This window comes from Zingiber officinale, chromosome 1A (genome assembly GCF_018446385.1).
Source record: "Zingiber officinale cultivar Zhangliang chromosome 1A, Zo_v1.1, whole genome shotgun sequence".
NCBI lineage: Eukaryota > Viridiplantae > Streptophyta > Magnoliopsida > Zingiberales > Zingiberaceae > Zingiber > Zingiber officinale.
The window spans coordinates 140054322-140074584 of NC_055987.1; the positions used below are offsets into that span (position 1 = coordinate 140054322).

Below are 20263 nucleotides of genomic sequence, written 5' to 3' on the forward strand. Positions count from 1 at the left end.
CGCGACAGAAACAGTAATGCCTACTTGATTTTATCATCTTCCCTTAACCAAGCTTAATGGTTGCTGACCAGGCTGAAAATGACACAAGTAATTTAATTTCAGCACCAACTTTACTGGTTGCGATTTGTTAAACTTATCAGCAGCCTCCCGATGAATAAGATTAGTCAATCAAACTTAAACAAAATGTGTAAAAATTAAATACAAACATGAAACTTGCAGAAACTGTATAAAAATTCCGTGGATCGATTTTGATTTATCCATACTTGGGCTATAAACATTTGATACTATAAACTACTAAGAAAACAAAAACAATAAAACAAAAGGGTGAGGAATAGCAGGAATGGAAGAAGGATACATGTTTGACCTTTCTTCAAAAACAAAGGATGAACTAAACAGATGAAGATCCTTCAGAAATTGATTACGTGATCGTAAATTAGAAGAGTAAGAGTTGTTTGTAAAGCTGGTATAGTTATCCTATGAGTGAAAAATATTAAATCACAGGAAGGAACTATCACATAATCCCAGCTAGAAACATGATGTCAATTAAAGAATTCTCTCATTACAAACAAAACTGGTATCGAATACTCAAGAAATCAGTAAAAAAACAATATCACTTCTGAAAGAAATCAGCATAATTGGTTCTCATCAAGATGCAATGTATAATAAGAAACTCAACGAAGCCGGAAACAAACAGGTATAACTTGAACACAGATCGAAACTACAATATGGTCAAGGCATCTTACTGGAACAAGATTTAAGCTTCATTTTTCCAATCAGAAGAAGAGAGCAATTGGTTCACCAAATCCAACTGCTATGTTTATTTATGCAATTGCAACTCGGCAGAAGCATCTCTTATATGTATGTACATAAAAGATACTTAAATGTCCAGCAAGGAGTTTTTTTTAATCAAAGACGATTTTTAGAGAAAGAAAGTAGAATTACAGTACGAGCAGAAGCAGTCCGACGCCGTCGCAGCCGCGAGCCTCCTCCTTTTCTGCATCTCCGCCAGTTTCATCACTGGAATCCTCAGAGTCGGCACCTTTGGGGACAGTCACCACGAGCTCCCCGTTGTTGCATTCTGCAGTAGCCAAAGCCGGGTTAGTCGAAGGCGGAAGGCGGAAGCGCCATCTGTCCAGCTCGAGATCGTCCCACGCAGCGGCCCCATTGCGTACCACCACCTTCGTGACGCCCGGGTGGATCCGCACCGCATGCACTCGCACGCCGCGGCCGTCGAGGCCGTCGGCGGCCGCGACGAACCGGAACCCACGGGGGCCCTCGTAGACCGAGACGTCGGCGTCGGTGGAGAAGGGGAGCTCCAGGACCTTGCTGAAGACGTGGGGGAGGCGCCGGAGCTTCCCCTTCCGCAGCGCCGCGGCCGCCACCGCCTCAACCGGAGAGAGGGCGGCGCTGACGTCGTAGCGAAGGGAGATGGCCTGCCTCGGGGGGATCGAGTGGATCCGCATGGCGCTTCCTCCTCCTGAGACGAATTCCAACTCCTCGACAACGAAAGGCGAGTACTTTTACGCTTTCTCGACACCAAATTCGAGGGGTAAACCTCCAAGAGATCGAAACAAAGAACTCTAGCTCGAATCGGAAGCGGGCGTAGGAGATTCCTCTACAAACCCTAATGTTTGATCTCGAAAGAGCAACGAGAGGAAAAGAGCACTTTTGTTGTAGGTCAAAGAGAAGGGCAGCTATTCTTGATTATGTCAAAGTTCGAGGGCATTTTGGTGAAGCTATCAGACCAGGTCCATCATGTTAATTATGTCAAAGAACGAGGGTATTAGTATAAAATTGTCAGAGCCTTGTATTTTAGATTATGTAAGAGCGAGGATATTTATGTAAAACGGCCAGACATTGATCGATGGAATTCTAAGGATACTGCTAAGAGCATCCTATCTCCCACGTGGCATAAATGAGAAACCTCTCTTCCATCCCTAATGAGAGGAGGTTTTTCACTCATACAAACAAACGATTTTGTTGTTATAGAGCCGTTTCTTCATAGTTTTTAATTTTTTTATATATTTTAATTTTTTTAATAATTAAAAAAAGATAAGAGAGCAACGATTAATTTATAGATTGTATGTCATTGAACAACGGTTAATTTTTAATTAGTGTTCAATGTTTTAATTTTATTATTTAATATATATATAAAAATATATAAATATGGGATCAATTTCATTCATTCCATTGCAATCTTTGCTCTCAACTCATTTCTTCCTTTCATTCCCTATTTGTATTCGAGATGGATGAAAATCTCAATACTTCCTTTACGAATCTTTTGAATTCTTCAAATACGGAAGGAAATACATCTTCTCAAAATACTCGCACTCCTCCAAATATCTAATATCCTCATATTTTCTCTCACCCACAATATCCTCCAAATGTTCAAAATATTTTATATGTTCCACAATATTCTTCAAAATTTTCAAATTCCCAAAGTTCTCAAAAATTTTTGCAGATGTGGAATCCAAGTAACACCGCCCCAACTCCATTTGGTATGTATCCATCCCAAGATTGGTCAGCAATGGGTAGCCAACTTGGGATGCCTTATCCTTACGTATTTTCTCCTAGTCAACCACCTGTCATACATTCGAATGAATCAAGAAGGGCAACTATTGATCCATCTATCAGCGACAAAGAATCTCTAACACCATCATCTGTTCCTGCAACTCAGTTGTCACCACACTCATCACAAGAGGAGAGTGAAGTTGAGCTGGAGGAAAATAAATCAAAATGAAGATTTTGGTCTCTCGATGAAGATGTGGTCCTTGCAAAGTCATGGGCAACTATAAGCACTGATGCAATCATTGGTAATGACCAGAATGATCAAGCTTTTTGGAAACATATAACTGATTACTACAACAAACATCGCCCCACTGGATCTATGACGAGAAGTTATCAGCGGCTGAAATCACATTATTATATGTTTGCACCGATGATAAATGAATTTTCTGCAACTTATAATAATTTTTATACTCATCGACAAAACGGTTGGAGTGACGAGAATGTGTTAAAGAATGCATTGAATATGTGGATAGCCAACAACAAATGCAAGGATTTTAAGTATATGCATATGTGGAGGGTTCTCAAATAATATGAGAAATATACTCCACAATCAGTTGCTCATTACTCTAACAAGAAGACAAGAACATCTGAATCAGGGGGAAACACTTCAACATTAAATCCAGATACAAGTGTTGATTTAGATGACTCTGAAGTCCGCATTCGTCCTATAGGGCAAAAGGCAGCGAAGAGAAAGGGCAAATCTAAAGCCAGAGATGGTAACACAATGGAACATAGCATCGACAAAGAATGACAAGATATTAAAAAATATCAAATCCAAAACATAGCTCTTGTGCACAGTCGGCGGTTAAATCTTTTGGCAGTCCAGACTCTGATACCAATTGTATGATATTGTCCACTTTGGGCCTAAGCCCTCATGGTTTTACTCTTGGGTTCTACCCAAAAAACATCATGTCAATAAAGATATCTTTCTCTTATAAACTCGTGATCTTTTCCATGTGTTTTCAATATGGAACTATGTTTGCAATCTTGCAACCCCAACATTTATGTTTTTTTATTTGATGCACTGTAATATTTATGTATTTTTTAAAATTATTAATGTTGTTTCATGTTAGCAATTTATAAATTTTAATTTTATAAAAAAAATTAATGGTGTATAATGTAAAATATGAAAGAGAAATGAGAATTATATATAATGAAAAGTGTGAGAACCATGAAGGAATTGTTGAGAGATTTTTTGATAGTGAAAGGAGATATGAGATTTTTTACTTTTGATATGACACAGACATGACAACGAAGGAGCTCTCAACGGGGACTATCCACTGTAGATGCTCTAAATTACTTTTAGGATTCTTCTTCATGAATTGTCCTTATAATTTGAATTGGTTACTGAAAAAACATATGATAATTATAAAAATACCAAATTCGAACAAAAACTGAAATTATCATACATAATCTTAATTATATAATTATCAACTCATATAGTCAAGATTACTAGAAATAAAATATAAATATTGTTTCATTAAATCTTTGGAATGCACTGATTTCATCATAATAGTCTCTAACAAAAACCCTTCCACCGTCGTCGTAACCAGCTGCAAGGCGTCCAAGTCTCCTCCAGGAAGGACAAGGCTTGGCCTAAACTGAAAGGATCCGACTAAATTGTTCCTTCACAGTCCACAATCAAATCTAAGTAGCCGCGGACGACAAATCCAAATTAAGAATCGACATTTGGGTGTGAGACTCTCTGTGTCTATGGTGATGACATCCAAGATGACGCCGAAGTGATTGAAGGATTTCCGAAGCTTCCTTCCATCAAGAATGGAGGGTTGTACAATGGGAAGAAGAGGGAGAAGCTTGCAATTGTGACAGAAGAACCAAGAGAACGCACATAAGGTACTCGCCCATTTGGGAGCAAGAAAGATCCTCGACGACCTTCACCGCTGAGGCGGGCAGACGATTTCTTACTTGATCAACCGAATAAGTTTCGTCCTGACAAGTGAATACTAATCAACACCATCTCACTTCCAACCCTTCCAGCCACTCTTGACCTACATATTCTGACCCACAATGAAACATCAAGAAGAGATGGTTTCAGTGGGCAATGACAACAACCCAAAACATATAGTTACAGCATTTGCTAGGAATAGGGCAACACAAAAACGGAGAAGCCCGGTGATCACATATTAAGAGCAAGAAAGAGACCAGGTGATTCTAGTCATGGACCTTTTGCTATTCGAGAAGTAACCAACATGCATCAGATAATTGATAACTAGATCCTGAGCACCGCACACCCGAGAATGCTGCCGCAGCAATGTGTCATCGCAGATACTCTGCGCCATGCTGGCCTCTCGGCTCTCACATTCAATGCATCGGCATCAGATAGCTGTTTAATGCATTGGTTCCTAGGGCCAGGACCGATTACTCCTCCGATGATATAGATCTCATCACCCACTCCAATCATCCCAAAACCAATGCGGCAGTGAAAATCGGATACATACGATACCACCCTATCAGGTAAATTCTTCGCGCACTGTTTGGAGATGCAGCCATTGCTTAGAACATATAGCTCCCCTCGAACCACAGCCATTGGGCCCTGTAGCCAACCATAGTCTGCGACATCCCACTCTTTTCTCCCAAAATCCAATATCTGAACCGTCGACAATCCCTTGTGCAAGACATGCATCTTCCCCCTGAGGACCACCCCAGAGCATGCAGAGCTATGTGAGTGACAGAGATCAGGAAGGGGTTCCCATTTGTCTAATTGAGGATCATAAATCTCTGCATTTGTTATGGTTTCTCGGCAATTTGTGAATCCGCCAGCTACCACAATCTTTCCATCCAATGCACAGCAGGCAAACATTGCACGGTGTACAAGCATAGGGGACCGCCGTGTCCACTCAAAACGGAGTGGATCATACGACCAAACCTCATTGCTAGCAAAGATACGATCATGATCTCCTGTCAATGGGTCAACTCTATCACTACCTCCTCCAATAACAAAGAGTTTACCGCCGACAGATACCGCACCAAAACGAGCTAGGTGTCTGATTTCCGAAGGCATAAGTGGCAGGGTTATCCAACGGTCGTGTAGAGGGTCATAGAGCTGCCAAACATTCTCAGGCTCAAATGCTAAGGCACAAAGTAACTCTTCTGAAGCCCCAACTTCCTCACGGGTCTTGAATATATCAAGGCCTCGAAGTGCAGTCCTCCAAGAGCGACAAACAAGCTGCAATTGAGGATGGAAGTAGGAGGGTACTCGTGCCAAGCATTGGATAGCAACTTCATCAGGGAGACCATCAAACAGCGGTGACATATTGTCTAGTTGCTCAGGTTTTTTGACATAGCAAACTGAAGTATTTGGTGAAATTCCACAGCCTGAAAAATGTGTTATTAATATTCAAATATCAATCAAAACAGCAGATGCTATGAGATCTTTTAATTAAATTATCAAACTCTTTGAATGAAAAAGGAATGCCATCATGAAAACATCATAAAATCACTATCAAAGCATAGAAAATCAGTTGCCTCCGAAGTTGCATCTTAAGTAGCAGGTATAACTCATCAGCTATTCTCCCAAATAAGGAATGCCCTACCGAGTTTATACTTTGAAAGAAATTCATGGTGTTTATATCAGACCATTATGCTTATACTTGAACTCCAATTAGATAAAAGAATCTCCTCATGAACCTATAACTATAAAAAATCCTTCATCACACTCCAAGTAGTTCCAACACTAATAAAACATTATTATTGCATATCTTTCAATCACATTAATGTAACAACTAGATATCCCTTTTATCTAAAAAGCATCATATTAAGTTGTTTAGGGACTACCATAAATTTTTTCCTAGGTTGATAAAAATCATATATAGATTCTTCTTATCATATTGATATATCAAAAATTTTCATTGATTGTCTAATTAAAAAAATGTCATCTTTTGTTCTTCTAAGCAAATTGTCTCTCTAGATATGAGTGAACAACTTTTTTTTAGATCATCATACAAACAATTTGTATATGTTATTTTCCAACTCTCAGGTCATCTTCTTATGAGTTTTTATATAAATGAAGAAGGGTGAACTTAATAACTTGCTTTTTCCTATCCCATTGGCTGATTCAATGAGACATCCTAAAGCATTCCAGTACATAGAAGTTATTCATTCGTCTTATAGTAAATAATTTTATTTTGATAATTATCTCAGTACAAGCATAAAACTTAAGAGAATAAAACAAAAAGTTCTAGGTTTAATAGGACCCTTATCTTGTGTCTCCTACATTTATCAACGAGTTTGACATCAGGAATGACCAACTTGAAGTGGTAAAAAAACACCTGCATATTATGTCTTGTTCCTAGTGAGAAATATTAAATTGCATCTAAACCACAAATAACAAAAGGCAAAAACAAAAAATAAGCAGTATTCAGGTTTCAGCAAAAAAGCCTTGAGGAGGAATGGGAAACTTGTCATAGCACATGGTATACATGAAACAAGTGTTGACGAAAATAGTTGAATAAGCTTGCTGCCTATTGCATCATTCCATTTTTTAGTGGATGTACTCATGTAGACAGTAATTTCAGAACAATACAAGAGAAGAAGCACACAGCCACACATTACCTTCTTAAAATTCAATGCTACAGCATAAGGCATGAGAACAAATATTTGATATACATGACAAGATCGTCTCAAAATAAAATTAAGTCAACAAGTTTCATATAGTTGAGGAATGATAGAACAACAGAATAAACTTTGAGAAAGAATAAGGACATAGAACAACAGAATACACTTTGAGAAAGCATAAGGACATCACAAATCTAGTACTCAATGTTCTAGAGTTCAGAATCAAGCAATAAAATTGGACAACAGTTAGCAGTAGCACTATCAAGTAGCAAAAAAATGCATATATGAATAACTTTCTTGAATCAATCAATGGAATCAAAAGTAGATAACAGGCACAAATTCAAAGGAAAAACAGTATTTTAGAAGACAATAGGACACCAAGGAGAAGATATGATACTAAACAAGCTGTTAGTCCATGAAATTGGCATCTTCAACCAACAAAATTCGGAGCTGTGAACAATAAAGGTGAAAAAGAATAAGAAAAAACCATCTTCTTTACAATTGCAAGCTGTAGTTGAAATTGAAAATGGTGATTCCCTTATTCTTGTTGAAATGGATTATGAATAATGTATTCTGTATTTTGATGGAAAGCATTTTCAGGGATTGAACTCATTGGTGAGCTCATTAGATTTAACAAGGACGGTGTACTGGTGTACCCTTGTAGTGTTATGGGGGAAATCCCACAGATGGAGTTGTAGGGCAATGCACATAATCACACACAAACACATGTCCTAGACTCCTTATATCATAAAAGGAGACAAGCCATCTCGTGTATTATTTAAATAAAATCTCTTTTATGACTATGGGCATAGGTAGGTAACCTTGTCAAATCACACAATGCCCATATCTCTTAATGAACCTGGTGTTCTTGGCTTTGTGTTTTTGTATTTTTCTTCTTGTAGCTCCTAGGAGGGTATTTGAGATTAACAGTTCTTTGCATAGGTTAGCTTGACGTGTATTAACTTGCACCCTGAATTTTTTTTTTTTTAAATGAAAAGAAGTATCATAATTATGTTCAACAATACCAATACAGTAGAACCACATAGCATACACCGTTTATGAGATTTCAAGAGGAAAAAACAAGTACAGGTCACTATCACAAGAGATGATAACTTAGCAAATCAGGAAACCGAAATGAGAAACTTCAGTTACTCCTAGTGGTGTAATAGATTCCAAGGCATAAAAATCAAAGATTTTTAGCGAATACTAATGATGAAAGATAAAGATAAGAAAGGCATATGTTTGTTTACAATCTCCCGTCGACCATAAGCAACATTTTGTGAATATACAAATTTTAAGTGAAGAAACCTAACCAGACGGAAGAAGATAACCAATCCAACAAGAACCCCTCCGCGACGCACCAAGAAGCGGAGATAAGATATCAAATCCAACAATTAGATAATCGAACCTACCCACAGGGGCCAGAGTCACAACTGCAACACGGTAAATCAAACCCTCGTTCCTAAATAAACAGAGACCTCCAAAGCAAGCGCAACCAGACCAATTCGCCACAACAGGCAAGCCTCCCCCACAAAATGACAAGCACAACGACAAGCGCTCGCTAATGCTCAAATCTCAAAATGAGGCAGCCAAAATCGCACGGGAAAGAGGTGAAACGAACGAAAAACTCCCGACTTTACCTTCAACTCGCTCCGCAGGGCTAAAGAAAAACTAGCCGCGAAGGAAAAAGATCGTACCTTGGATGGATCGAGCACCGGATTCGTCCCAATTGCGTCCGCCTTGCGACCGGTTGATTGATCGAGGGACCGGAGGAAGCGCCGGTGAGACGAGGAGCGGCGTGTAAAATGTAAATAGCGACCCGAGCGCAGATAAAAACTAATGTGCGGGCGGCCGCACTCTCCATCGCGCAAAGGCCCCGAATCAGAGCACGAATCTTGGCGCTTTTCTATTTATTTATTCTTAACCGTATGCCTTCAGCCTTCCTCTTCCTCTATTGTAATTTGGATTATCACAACCAAGTAAATCCCCTTTTCGAAAAAAAAAAATCAAAACATTAATGGAAAATTACAGTTTTTAATTATAAAGTAAATAATATATATGTATGAAGAGGTTAAGATAATGAAGATGAAGAGGATGTACGTTGATGTTGAGAGAATAAAAACTTAAGCATAAGTGAAAAATGTGTCATTCCTTTTCAAATTGTATGTCTCACTTTAATTTTTATTTTTAATGAAAGGACATCTTATCAGCTGTACAATTATCTAACTACCTTTTGCTTTCAACTAAAGATACTAAACTTCTAGATCCATCGCGAACACTTATCAATTTATCCTAAAGTGAAATTTTTCATCCCAATTCAACATTACCTCATCTAATTAATCATTTTTATTTTCTATATTATTTCTATTATTATCCTGTCTTAATCTTAAATCAGAAGTTTATTATAACAACTATGAAATTATAACTGTTATAATATAAATTTTTATCATTTATAGTGTAGTAGTCAATAATGTGAATTAATATGCTCACCTTAACAAAAACTTAAGACAAGAACAATGCACGACGAAGGTGACTTTATTTACCATGATAATCTCCTCTAAAGCATAGCGTAGGCCTAAACAGAATCGGATACATCTCTAGCCATGGAATTATATAGCACAAAAATCTATCATCATCAACCACAATCTAGATACGCCATTCTAGCATGAAGCGCCATTAAGCTTGCATGCGTTCAGCATGCAGTCGCAGGACGCGACGGCATCGGCGACGGTGAGGAAGATCCATTCTTCCCCAATAGCTTCAAGGACCTTTGAGGAGTCCATCTTCTTCATCACCTCACTCCCTGGATTTGCTAGCACAAACTGAAAGAAAAACAAAAAATAAAAATACAGACAAAGTAGAGCAGTCTACGAGCTAGTGTATATGCGCAGACTCGAGATTTGCAGTACCTTAATGCCTGTTCTATCAGTCATCTTCTTGACCTCTTCCAGCATGCTGATTCCACTAGTGTCGATGCTGCCGACGGCTGCAATAGTTGAAAAAGAAACGCTCAGTTTTGATCTATCTGTACTGTAAGCAAGAACAAGTTCAGCTAGTTAATTACCACCCAAGTCCAGGATCAAGTACTGTAAACTAGTCTCCCCCTTGCTGCTCTCTGTCTCCTCATCGACCCACCTCGATATCCTATCGATCAAACATATATAGATTAATTACCAGTGTAGTTTGTTGATGACGATATGTGGATCTGCCAACCAACCTTTCTCTCAAGTAGCTAGCATTGGAAAAGTACACTGGAGAGTCGATGCGAAGGATGAGCACTCCGGGAACATTTTGTGCCTCCGGATACTGATCGACTCTCCGGTACGCCGTCGAGTCAGGGATGTTGCCGAGCACGGTGGTCCTCGGCCTTGCGACGAAGAGCAAGACCCTCAACAGGGAGATTGAAACCTGGAGCAGAGCAGAGCAGAGCAAATGGATGAATCAAGAACTGAATTCACACGTTTGAGTGCTCTGTTTTGGTCACGGACATACCGCGATGGCTAATCCTGTTTCAACACTGCCGAGGACGACTCCCAAGTAAGCACCCAAGCAAATGCAGAAGTCAATCTTGTCGACGCGCCACAGTCGGACGGCGGCCCCGTAGTCGATTAGCCCCACTATGGCGGCGACGATGATGGCGGAGAGGACCACCAGGGGGGTGTAGTGAAACAGCGGCGTCAAGAACAACAGAGTGATCAGCACGGCGACGGACATCACCACATTAGACATGGCCGTCTTGCACCCAGCGTTGTAGTTGACCGCCGACCGTGAGAATGGCCCTGAACGACAGCAGTTCACATCAGCGTCTTCAAGGTCAAAGTAAATCATGAGTTCGTTAGTCACTTCAGTTAGTGATGGAATCACCGGTCGTTAGGTAACATGAAGTCAACGATCCGACCATGTTCATCGTCCCAAAAGCCACCATCTCTTTGTTACCGTCAATGTGGTAATTCTTGAACATGGCAAAACTCCTTCCTACTGCGATACCTTCCTGTATATGTATATATATATCAGTATAAACAGTTTGAACTAGGAGCTTCGTTCAAGGATAGTGTTGAGTTCGAGTTTTGATGTTACAGCGAGGGCGATGATGCCGGTGATAATGCCGGTCTTGAGTGCGACCATGATGTAGGGCTGCGCAAAGGTCAAGCTGGTTGCTGATGGAGGGTTTAGACCCTTCTTTAGGTGCCCAATCTGCAAATGCACAGGGACAAGAGAGAAATATATGACTAAATGGAAATTAATTCAATCCTGAATGAAATGGCAGGGATTACTCACCACTTGGACTCCATGGTTCTCTGCATCAGTGAGGTACACCAGAAGGCTTCCAAGTGTTACAGAAGTCAAGGGTGCAGCAGCTGAGACCCAGAAGAACCTTGGCCATCTTTTGCTCTGTTTATTCAGACAAATTCATATTAGTTAAACTTCTATATCACCCGGGCCTGTTGACCAAGCTACAGGCCCGGGCCGGATCCGGTTAGGCCTGTGGGCAGGTCAAATCGTAGCTTGTCTTATGCCTTTGTATTTTAGTGCAGTAGTACAGTAAGGAAACAGTGAGATTCTTATCATTGATGTGTTCTTATCTTTGAATTCTGGTCCTAGAAGTTTGAAGGCAAGTTAATTTCTTTTTAAATTTGCTAAGAACCCTAATCTGAAACCACACCAAACTTACTATAAGAAAATCAGAATAATCCCAGCCATAAGAAAAAAAGAAGCTTTTGAACCCAAAAAGTACATTAAATTTCCAACTGTAAAATTATGGAACAGTAGTTCACTGATGGCATATATCAGAGCGAGTCAATAAACAAGAAGAAGAAGACAACATCCTCTGGATTGAACGATGGCGAGTCTCTTCCCGTGTCTCAACAATGCAGGCATGCTGTCACGGGCTTGTGTCCTCTTTAGTTTATATATATATATATATATATATATATATATATATATATATATATATGCAAGAGGGATTAGGGAAGTCCTTAAACTTCTACGTACTGTTTTGTTTGATATATAAATAATCATAATGATGTCTAATTAAGTTAAAAACCTGTGATTGTTTTGGTTTGATGGATACTTACAAAGAAACGAGTGACGAGAAGAAAGAAGAGGAAGCAGCAGCCCAGCACTGCACTTTCCCACCTCCACTGCAACAGCAATAAAAAAGCTTTAGTTAGTGAATTCAATCAAGATCGAAAAGAGTAAACAATTGAAAGGAAAGAAGAATTAATGAATTAACCTGATGGACTTGAGAGAAGACTGAGTTCATAACAGAGACGAGGTCAGTAGCGGTGGTGAAGTGCTGGAGACCGAGCATCCCCTTCAGCTGTTGAAGGCACACTACCGTAGCAGCTCCTGCCATGAACCCCACTATAGTCGCATGGGACAAGAAGTCCACTAGGAAACCAAGTCTGCAGATGCTAATTAAGAACTAGTTTCAGGTCGAAATAGGGAAATTAAGTATCACATATGTCACCGGAGCAAGCCGACGGTAGCTTGGAAGAGACCGGCGAAGAAGGTGGCGGTGAAGGCTACGTGCAAGTACAGTGCAGGTTCCTCCGCCGGCGAGATCTCCTTCCCCAGCATGGATGCGATCAAGAGCGAGGGCACGGCCACCGTGCCCACGGCCAGGTCGCGGGAGCTCCCCATCATAGCGTACACCAGAGGCGGTACGAAGCTCGAATCTTTGGCATGTTCACGGGTGCCAAATCTAATAATTAATAGATCGATCGACTAAAAACGGAGTTTGATGGATGGACGATGAGTGGATTACATAGACCGAGGATGGGAGGCAGGTTGGCGAGCTTGGCGTAGCTGATGCCCTGGGGGATGGCGAGGCTGGCAATGGTGATCCCGGCGATGAGGTCGGACTTGAAGATGGAGGCGGAGTAGGTGGGGGCCCAGTCGATGATGGGGAGGAAGTACTTCAGACCCAGAAGGAGCTTGCGGGGCCCCGTCTGGTGGCGGAACTGGCGGAGCGGGTCGTCCGGAAAGAAGGTCTCTTTCAGGTTGGCCTTGAAGGTGTCGAGGAAAGGCCGCGCCGGAGGCACCGGCACCCGTATCGTGAACTCCGTCTCCGCCGGCACCGCCGCGTCCACATTCCCCATGCGATTGAACTATCAGGGAATGGGAGTGAGTGATCGAGTGGAGGAGGAGGAAGAGCAGAGTCTGGCACTGGCAGAGACAGAGGCTGGAGGTTTGTTAAGTAGAGAGATGAGCTCTCAGGCTCGCCATTGGAGGCCTTGAATGGGTCCTCAGAGATTACGTGGCAAGATATGGTTGGATCAGGAAGGCGAGCGTGTTGCAGTAACGCGCTACGGAGAACACGCAGGATGAGATCGGTCTATTTGGTAGGTTCGGCCGGGTCCGGTCTAAATTAAATCTTTTGTTTTTGAGATTTAATATATTGTCTTATGATTAATTAATCTCCTTTTCAAGTTTGGTCTCGTCGTATCTACCGTTCCAAGTCCATCAATATTTCCAAAGGGCTTAATTAGTCGAGACCAAGGTCGTCATAATTGACCCTTGTTTTCTTTCACTTTATCGCGCCTTGTCTTATCCATCGGACTCATCTCTTCATCATAACTAAAAGCGAGTCCATCATGCACGAACCTAAATAAAGTAAATCATCCTATCGATCGGTCTAATCGGCTTAGACCGAACCGGACCCGACTTATAAAATTGAAATCGCCGGAACCAACTCGATCTCCCCCCCTCCCGCTGCAGAGAAAACGTATCGTAGCGGGACCCACCCTCCAGCTGATCTTCTTCTCGAGGCTGCGTGTCTCCAGAAGCTTCCGCCACGGGGGTCCACGCCGCCACTCTAGAAACTTCTGCGCTTCTCCTATTTAATCGACCTTTCTGTTCGACTCTCCCACGAGAAGATTCCGCGCGCTCTCGATTTCTGCTTGCTCCCAATTCCCAAACCCACCACTGAAATTGATCGAGCTCGGCACGCTCTTCCGACGCCGATCGCATCGTCGACGCTTCCTCATCGGATTCGTCTCGCTTCCGCATTGTCGTCTTGTTTTCCAACCTCCAAAGGGCAGCGTACTTGAAGAACTTCAATCTCCGAGTGAGTCCGCTACTAATCTTAGATCTGATTGTTTGGGGTTACTTTTTTTTATTTAGTTAATTGATTCGTTTTGTTTCTCGCATCCGATCATGCTCTGTTTTCACTCTGACATTCTTGGTTCTCACTTTCTCAAGTTTTCGATGCAGCCATGGATTCGATTCCGGTTGCAGTGAAAGAGGAGTATCCAGAATCGGTTTCGATTTGTGGAGAAGAAGACCCTTGCGCTGAGGTTCCTCGTCCAATGAACGGACTGCACGAAATTGGACCGCCCCCTTTCCTCACCAAGACCTTCGACATTGTTGAAGACCCGGCGACGGATCATGTGATCTCTTGGAGCTCCTCCAATAATAGCTTCGTGGTTCGGGATCCCGACGAATTTGCTATGACTTTGCTGCCGAGGCACTTCAAGCACAGCAATTTCTCTAGCTTCGTGAGGCAGCTCAACACATACGTAAGTGTTTCGTTAGAACTCTGCAATTCGATTCTTTTTTTGACGCTTCCGAAAACAGAACGAAGTTGTTTGTTCACTTTTCTCTAAGCTAAATAGGCGCCGTTAGATCTCTGGGTTCGAATCTCGAAGATAGAGATGGAAAGTTTTCAATAATTTTATAATCAGTTTCCGGAAAGTAAAGAAAGTTCTAGAAACTTCAACTTGCTTTGATGACGACGACTATAGTTAAGTAAAGGGAGATCTTTGTGAATTGGATATCTGTAGTAATTTAATTCTTGTTATGTGAAGTACGTGAGTAATTTAATTCTTTCTTAAGCTAATATTCTTTTTCTTTCTTTCTTTTTCAGGGATTTAGGAAGGTGGATCCAGATAGATGGGAATTTGCAAATGAAGGATTTCTAAGAAGGCAGAGGCATCTCCTCAAGACCATCAAAAGAAGAAAACCAGCTAGTAATCCTCCTCCAATACAGCAATTCGCAGAATCAGTCCTCGAGGTTGGGCAGTTCGGGCTAGATGGAGAGATTGACAGGCTAAAACGCGACAAGAACAATCTGATAGCACAAGTGTTAAAGCTACGGCAGCAACAGCAGAGCACAAGAGCTCAGCTTCAAGAGATGGAAAAACGACTGCAAATCACAGAACAAAAGCAACAACATATGATGGCCTTCTTAGCGCGCGCTTTGCAAAACCCTGAATTCTTTCAGCAACTGGTCGAGCAGCAAGCGAAAAGGAAAGAGCTTGAGGAAGACATTTCCAAAAAGAGGAGACGATCCATCGAAGCCAGCCACAGCCATGCGTTTGAGCCATCATTCCAAATCGAGACAGAAAAACTTTTAGTGGATTTCGACCCTCAACTCTGGGACTTGGAAAATTTGGAGCTCGAGTTACAGGGGATTGGAAACGATGAGAATGACGAGGAGGAGCAAGGTGGAGACCTGGGCCTGAACGTCGAGTTATGGGAGGAGCTTTTGAAAGAACAGAGCGAAGGTAATGAAACATCAGAAGGGGTATTGGAGTTCTTGCCGAGAAACTAGGTTATCTGAGTTCCAGTAGTCCTAAATAGATCGGCCATCTATGCATCGCGCACTTTACTATCTCATTTCTATTGCATCGAGTTTGCATTCAGAATCTTTATTTGGTTTTGATGCTCTCGCGGCTGAAGGTTCTTTCTTTTCTAATAAACTGTTTTACTTGCTGATTTAGCTCATTTCAAGTAGCTAAGTAGCTTGATCTGGAGTTCCAAGTACGAGAAATTGGAGCCATAGTCGCAGTAAAACAGTTACAATAGTTTTTTTTTATCTTTCTATTTTTTAAATGTATAGTATTTTTTTTTTCCTTTTGTTTAGAGTTGACAATGATTTATTCATTTTTGGTCTACTGGTGAAATTAGAACAAAATTCAACTACGGTTGCATGGAACCTAGCGTCGACTGTAAATTTGTTTGTTTGTAGAATTTTACAGTAAAAAAGATGGCAATTCAATGAATATAGGGCCTCCGAAAAGATTTTGTATGAGAATCTTTCTGCCCATAAAATTTAGTGGGGAGTTTGATGGTGCCTGTTTATTGTTGTTAATTATTTATTAATTAACAAGCCTGACGGGAGCAAATCCGGATCCGACTGACAGCTCCAGAAGATATCAGAATTTTCAGATAATAAGTAGCAGTCGCATCATAATTCATTAATTCCTTTTCATTTCTGTAATTGTTATCCTTTAAAAAGGTTATTGATTCAAAACTAATTAGAGAAAATAGTTAGGGCAGTAAATGAATAATTAAGTTTTATTTTAAATTTGGTAAGATTTCATTTATATTTATTTAACACTTGTAAAGTTAATCAAATGAAACAACTTTAAATAACACAAAAAAAAACAGAGGCCTTTCTATTGTCTGGCCCACGCATAATTATTTCCCCTCTGATATTTCTTTGACTACTAACTTTTATAAATCACATGGCAAACAATATGTTAATGACAAACAAAGATGTTAGATCAGCTTTAAACAATTAGTCATCTATAATCATTGCTCGAAACATTTAAATCGCAATCATAAGTAAATGCAATTAGCATGAACTATTTATTATTAAAACACTCCAAGTGGTCCACCCCACGGCTAAATAAAAATAGATAAATTATAATGAAAAAAATGAACATTTTATCCCAATACAATAACCTTCTCATATGTATTTAAACCATCGTTTAAAAATATTCTTTTTAAAAAAACAAATTTGACCTCAATCAAACGCCAGTCTGAAATTGGAGCAACAACAACCTTTACACTTGCAACTATCAACACTTTTGCAAAACTACTACACTCACCGAGTCGGAAATAGCTGAACGGTCGCTGTCTTCTTCCTAAGTGAGAACAAAAAGAGATAATTTATTAGAAAACCTGCAATTTCCACTTGGTGGAACCAGTGGGTTAACCTCTTCGAGTCATGGATTTTCAGATTGGATTGGATTGGATTGAATCGATCTAAAATCTGATTCAACCGAATCAGATTTACCTCCAATTCTCATGCGACCGTTCGGATAAGATGATCTTCTAGTAGGTATTTGATCATCACTGCCCACACCCCAACCCAAGCCTCCTCTCCTGCTATCTGCCAAAGCCTCACTACTCTCCATGTGCTTTGTCCCCCCGTCCTTATCATTCAGATGACACTCCGCTGGCTTTTGACTTCCACAGGCTCTAATTGGGCTTAGACTGGCCCAACTACCAGACCCATCACTGCCGTTTATTGATCGGGATTGGACCACGTCGACCGTTGGATTTGCTGGGTTTGGCATCGTGCGGCGGACACGTATCGGTGAAGTGGAGTATGGCACCGTCGAGGAGGTCCTTGAATATCAGCCGCTCGATTTGTATGGCGGCCTCGGCCACCTCGGCGGCCGGCCGGGCCCAGGTGTCGCGGTCGTCCTGCTCGAGGTCCCTGCGGGCAGCTAAGCACGTGACGACGTTGACGTCATCCGCGGAGACTGGCTCACGCGCCCGCCGCAGCTCCGACCACACCTCCGGAAGCATCGGGCCGGCCGCATTCCGGCTGGCGGCGGAGAGGGAGCCTGGGCGCACGAAGGACTCCCAGGGCGGATGCGACGAGCAGCTTTTCTTGTCTAAGATCTCGGCCACGGCGTCAAAGAGGAGGCGGCGGTGGAAGGGTACAGACTCGACGGCGCTGCGACGCTTCTCCAATAGAGCATACACGTCGGTGCCGCCGTCGCCGTGGTTGTCCGAGGCGCGCAGGACCTGCGCAACGTACACGTAGTCGTCGTCGTCGTCGTCTTCATCCCCCTGTCCTCCCTCTTCCTGCTCCTCTTGCTTCGCCGGGCGGTCGTCTCCGTCGTTCGACGCGACCACTTCCTCTTCGCGATCAGGTAATTGCTCCCCTTCGAAATCGATGGACCGCTTCGTTAACGGAGAGCGCGGTGGCGAGGTTACCTCGAGGACCGAGACGGGACTTGGTTGGAGCTCCGTTGCTGCATTGGCAACCGGATCCACCGCGACGGCGACCTGCTCCGCCGCAGTGAACGCCGCGATGCTGTTAAGCAATTGGTCGCACCGCTCCAACAGTTGCCTCCCGGCCCGGTAATCCTCCGCCCAAGACTTCTGCATCATCGCCCATCGCCAATTCACGTAAGAATCATAAAGATTGATAGCCAAGAAAGGTCGGTGAGGAAAGCCAAGTTCCTAACTAAGTTTTACCTCGACGTCCAGTGTTGTAGTGGCTGCGGTGGCGTTCGCATTTTCCTCCGGCGAATTTATTCTCGGCTTTGATGTAGCTTCTTGCTTTTGCCGGCGATTCGAGTGGGGTCGACCAGAAGTTGGAATAGTTCCAACTCGGTGAGGAGGTTTTTTAGGTGGAATCGAAGTGGAGGTTCGCGGCCGCGGTGGCAGACTCTTCGCAGAATCAACCACATTTGAGACCCTCCGCTTGGCAGAAGAGCTCGGCGCGCGGTCCTTCGTCCCGTTGCAGGACGAAGGATTCTGATTCACTCTTCGATTTTGCCGGAGTGAAGGAATGACTGCTTCTTCTACGTGGTTCCTCCGACCAGGGATGGATTTGAAAGTTACCTGCTGCCGGGGTTCGGTTGATGGTGGCATGTGCGGTGAAGGAACAGGTTCAATGACGACGATCGGTGAGTAATCGGAGAATCTAGCGTAGCGATCGCGGCGGCCATTGATTTGGTGACCGGATGGCTTCGAGTGGAGGAGTCCCTTGAGCTGAAGTGCCTCCAGTATTTGCTTCAGCTTCTCCAAATTCGATGCCTCATCCATTCCACGAATCAAATGTTGTTTCTCGAGTTGAATTGGGAGATATCCGCGCTTCTTCGGCTCGGGGAAGAATTCGTCCGCGTCAAAGAAACTCTTCGTCTGTAGAGGTGGAAGGCGAGATGTCTTGGCCTGAAATTTAGGTTTCCTAGCCTCAGGAAATCTAATGTCACCGAGATTTGCCATTCTGATCCACTCATCGACGGAGACACGGTCCGTCTCCAACGGCGAGCGTTTAGGGAACATTTCTCCGTCGAGGAACCGGTAGGATGATGCTTCTCTGGAAACGCGACACTCTGAGCCGGATCGACGGAGCTCCGTCCAGCCCGACTCACCGCCACCCTCTTCGACCGGAGAGACAGGTAGTGCGTCCAGCCCCATTAACCGCGCCACGACACTAGGAGAACGGCGTTTCCGATCGATCTCCTCCGCCGTCTCAGAGGCTTCATATTGTTCACCGACACTAGCTGCCGACAAGGCCTCGCGCCCGCGGATCTTGCTTTCGCCGTCGCGTGAGAGGTGCCGAGCATCGCGGGGCTTCAGAGGAGCCCTCGAACTATCATCCTTGACCTCGTGGTGCGGGAGATGGTGCGACCACGGCGGAGAGTGAAAATCCGGCGACGCGGATCGAAGGCTGTCCTTCATCGAGGCCGAGGAAGCATCCGATCTCTCCGACGGAGAGGCGAACGAACCCATGACCTGAGATCAAAATCCACCATCACGAAAAGGCAGAGACTGGAGACAAAAAAAATGGCAGCCAAAATTTGCATCTTAAGGGCAGCAGCATACTCACCATTGGAGGTGGAGGGAGGCGCTTCCGGGCAAGGATCTGGTGCCGGTCGAAGAGGTTGAGGAAACCGCCCGTGCAACCCATCTGCCTCTCGAAGTGCTTGTGCTCGAGGAGGCCTCGGCCAGCGGTCGGCGCCATCCACCGCCGTCCTCTTCCTCTCGCCCTCTGCAACTACGGCGCCCTAAGGTGTGTGTGACCCGGTGACGTATCTCGAATCCCTCTCCCACCGCGTCTACGCACAGGACCTCGCTATTCGTCGACTCCATTTGAAGCTTTGTTGGTCGTCAAATGACGATATTGCCCTCAACCGATCTTGCGATATCCCTGCACATCACTCGAGACAGGGACCACAAATGGTTATCCAATCAATCCTACGCCACTATCATTTTCCATTCTCTTACAGAATCGTGTTTCCTGTACCGTAAACTATACGGGAAAACTACGGCCTCCACTCGTCGGTGGCTTCGGGTCTTCGTCCGTTGGAAAGCCGCGTGCATTAATGGGTTCACTTGTGGGCCCCGTGTTATTCTAACCAAATTACAA

The 20263-nt window shown here is 43.1% G+C and overlaps 5 protein-coding genes across 7 annotated transcripts; 1 reads left to right on the plus strand and 4 right to left on the minus strand.

The window, feature by feature from the left end:
- Nucleotides 1-764: 764 nt before the first annotated feature.
- On the minus strand, nucleotides 765-1679 carry LOC122035876. The gene has a single exon (XM_042595030.1). The coding sequence runs from the start codon at nucleotides 1461-1463 to the stop codon at nucleotides 939-941; it is 525 nt and encodes a 174-aa protein (XP_042450964.1). The 5' UTR covers nucleotides 1464-1679; the 3' UTR covers nucleotides 765-938.
- A 2769-nt stretch (nucleotides 1680-4448) lies between these two features.
- On the minus strand, nucleotides 4449-8994 carry LOC122035896 (F-box/kelch-repeat protein SKIP30-like). 2 transcript variants are annotated; one of them, XM_042595053.1, is made up of 2 exons: nucleotides 8841-8994; nucleotides 4449-5904 (listed from the first exon to the last, which is right to left on the minus strand). In XM_042595053.1, exon 2 carries the CDS (start codon nucleotides 5840-5842, stop codon nucleotides 4799-4801), a length of 1044 nt encoding a protein of 347 aa, XP_042450987.1. In that variant the 5' UTR covers nucleotides 5843-5904; nucleotides 8841-8994; the 3' UTR covers nucleotides 4449-4798. The 2 variants fall into 2 exon arrangements, with proteins under 2 accessions (XP_042450987.1, XP_042450994.1); XM_042595060.1 differs by lacking the exon at nucleotides 8841-8994 and adding an exon at nucleotides 8457-8790.
- Nucleotides 8995-9660: 666 nt separating this feature from the next.
- Nucleotides 9661-13337, minus strand: LOC122035887 (sulfate transporter 3.1-like). Its single transcript, XM_042595041.1, has 12 exons — nucleotides 12911-13337; nucleotides 12614-12821; nucleotides 12377-12548; nucleotides 12219-12284; nucleotides 11422-11535; nucleotides 11221-11337; nucleotides 11008-11134; nucleotides 10636-10922; nucleotides 10361-10551; nucleotides 10208-10287; nucleotides 10053-10129; nucleotides 9661-9965 (listed from the first exon to the last, which is right to left on the minus strand). The coding sequence occupies exons 1-12, from the start codon at nucleotides 13242-13244 to the stop codon at nucleotides 9804-9806; spliced, it is 1935 nt and encodes a 644-aa protein (XP_042450975.1). The 5' UTR covers nucleotides 13245-13337; the 3' UTR covers nucleotides 9661-9803.
- A 682-nt stretch (nucleotides 13338-14019) lies between these two features.
- LOC122035909 (heat stress transcription factor A-2c-like) lies at nucleotides 14020-15870 on the plus strand. Of its 2 annotated transcripts, none has more exons than XM_042595078.1 (3): nucleotides 14020-14212; nucleotides 14347-14663; nucleotides 15011-15870. In XM_042595078.1, the coding sequence occupies exons 2-3, from the start codon at nucleotides 14361-14363 to the stop codon at nucleotides 15695-15697; spliced, it is 990 nt and encodes a 329-aa protein (XP_042451012.1). In that variant the 5' UTR covers nucleotides 14020-14212; nucleotides 14347-14360; the 3' UTR covers nucleotides 15698-15870. The 2 variants fall into 2 exon arrangements, with proteins under 2 accessions (XP_042451012.1, XP_042451005.1); XM_042595071.1 differs by having other exon boundaries at nucleotides 14359-14663.
- Nucleotides 15871-16774: 904 nt separating this feature from the next.
- LOC122035925 lies at nucleotides 16775-19977 on the minus strand. The gene is made up of 3 exons (XM_042595089.1): nucleotides 19724-19977; nucleotides 18364-19629; nucleotides 16775-18267 (listed from the first exon to the last, which is right to left on the minus strand). Exons 1-3 carry the CDS (start codon nucleotides 19856-19858, stop codon nucleotides 17389-17391), a joined length of 2280 nt encoding a protein of 759 aa, XP_042451023.1. The 5' UTR covers nucleotides 19859-19977; the 3' UTR covers nucleotides 16775-17388.
- Nucleotides 19978-20263: the final 286 nt, after the last annotated feature.

Bases quoted from the DNA above. Each gene is read 5' to 3' on its own strand.
- LOC122035925 (XM_042595089.1), bottom strand. From the start codon at position 19,858: ATGGCGCCGACCGCTGGCCGAGGCCTCCTCGAGCACAAGCACTTCGAG. The intron at 19,630-19,723 runs GTGAGTATGCTG...TTTTGATCTCAG, and splicing joins GCCTCCCTCCACCTCCAATG to GTCATGGGTTCGTTCGCCTC. The intron at 18,268-18,363 runs GTAAAACTTAGT...GCGATGATGCAG, and splicing joins CTACAACACTGGACGTCGAG to AAGTCTTGGGCGGAGGATTA.
- LOC122035876 (XM_042595030.1), bottom strand. From the start codon at position 1,463: ATGCGGATCCACTCGATCCCCCCGAGGCAGGCCATCTCCCTTCGCTAC.
- LOC122035887 (XM_042595041.1), bottom strand. From the start codon at position 13,244: ATGGGGAATGTGGACGCGGCGGTGCCGGCGGAGACGGAGTTCACGATA. The intron at 12,549-12,613 runs GTGACATATGTG...TAGCATCTGCAG, and splicing joins GCTACCGTCGGCTTGCTCCG to ACTTGGTTTCCTAGTGGACT. The intron at 11,338-11,421 runs GTGAGTAATCCC...GTGCATTTGCAG, and splicing joins AGAACCATGGAGTCCAAGTG to ATTGGGCACCTAAAGAAGGG.
- LOC122035909 (XM_042595078.1), top strand. From the start codon at position 14,361: ATGGATTCGATTCCGGTTGCAGTGAAAGAGGAGTATCCAGAATCGGTT. The intron at 14,664-15,010 runs GTAAGTGTTTCG...TTTCTTTTTCAG, and splicing joins TGAGGCAGCTCAACACATAC to GGATTTAGGAAGGTGGATCC.
- LOC122035896 (XM_042595053.1), bottom strand. From the start codon at position 5,842: ATGTCACCGCTGTTTGATGGTCTCCCTGATGAAGTTGCTATCCAATGC.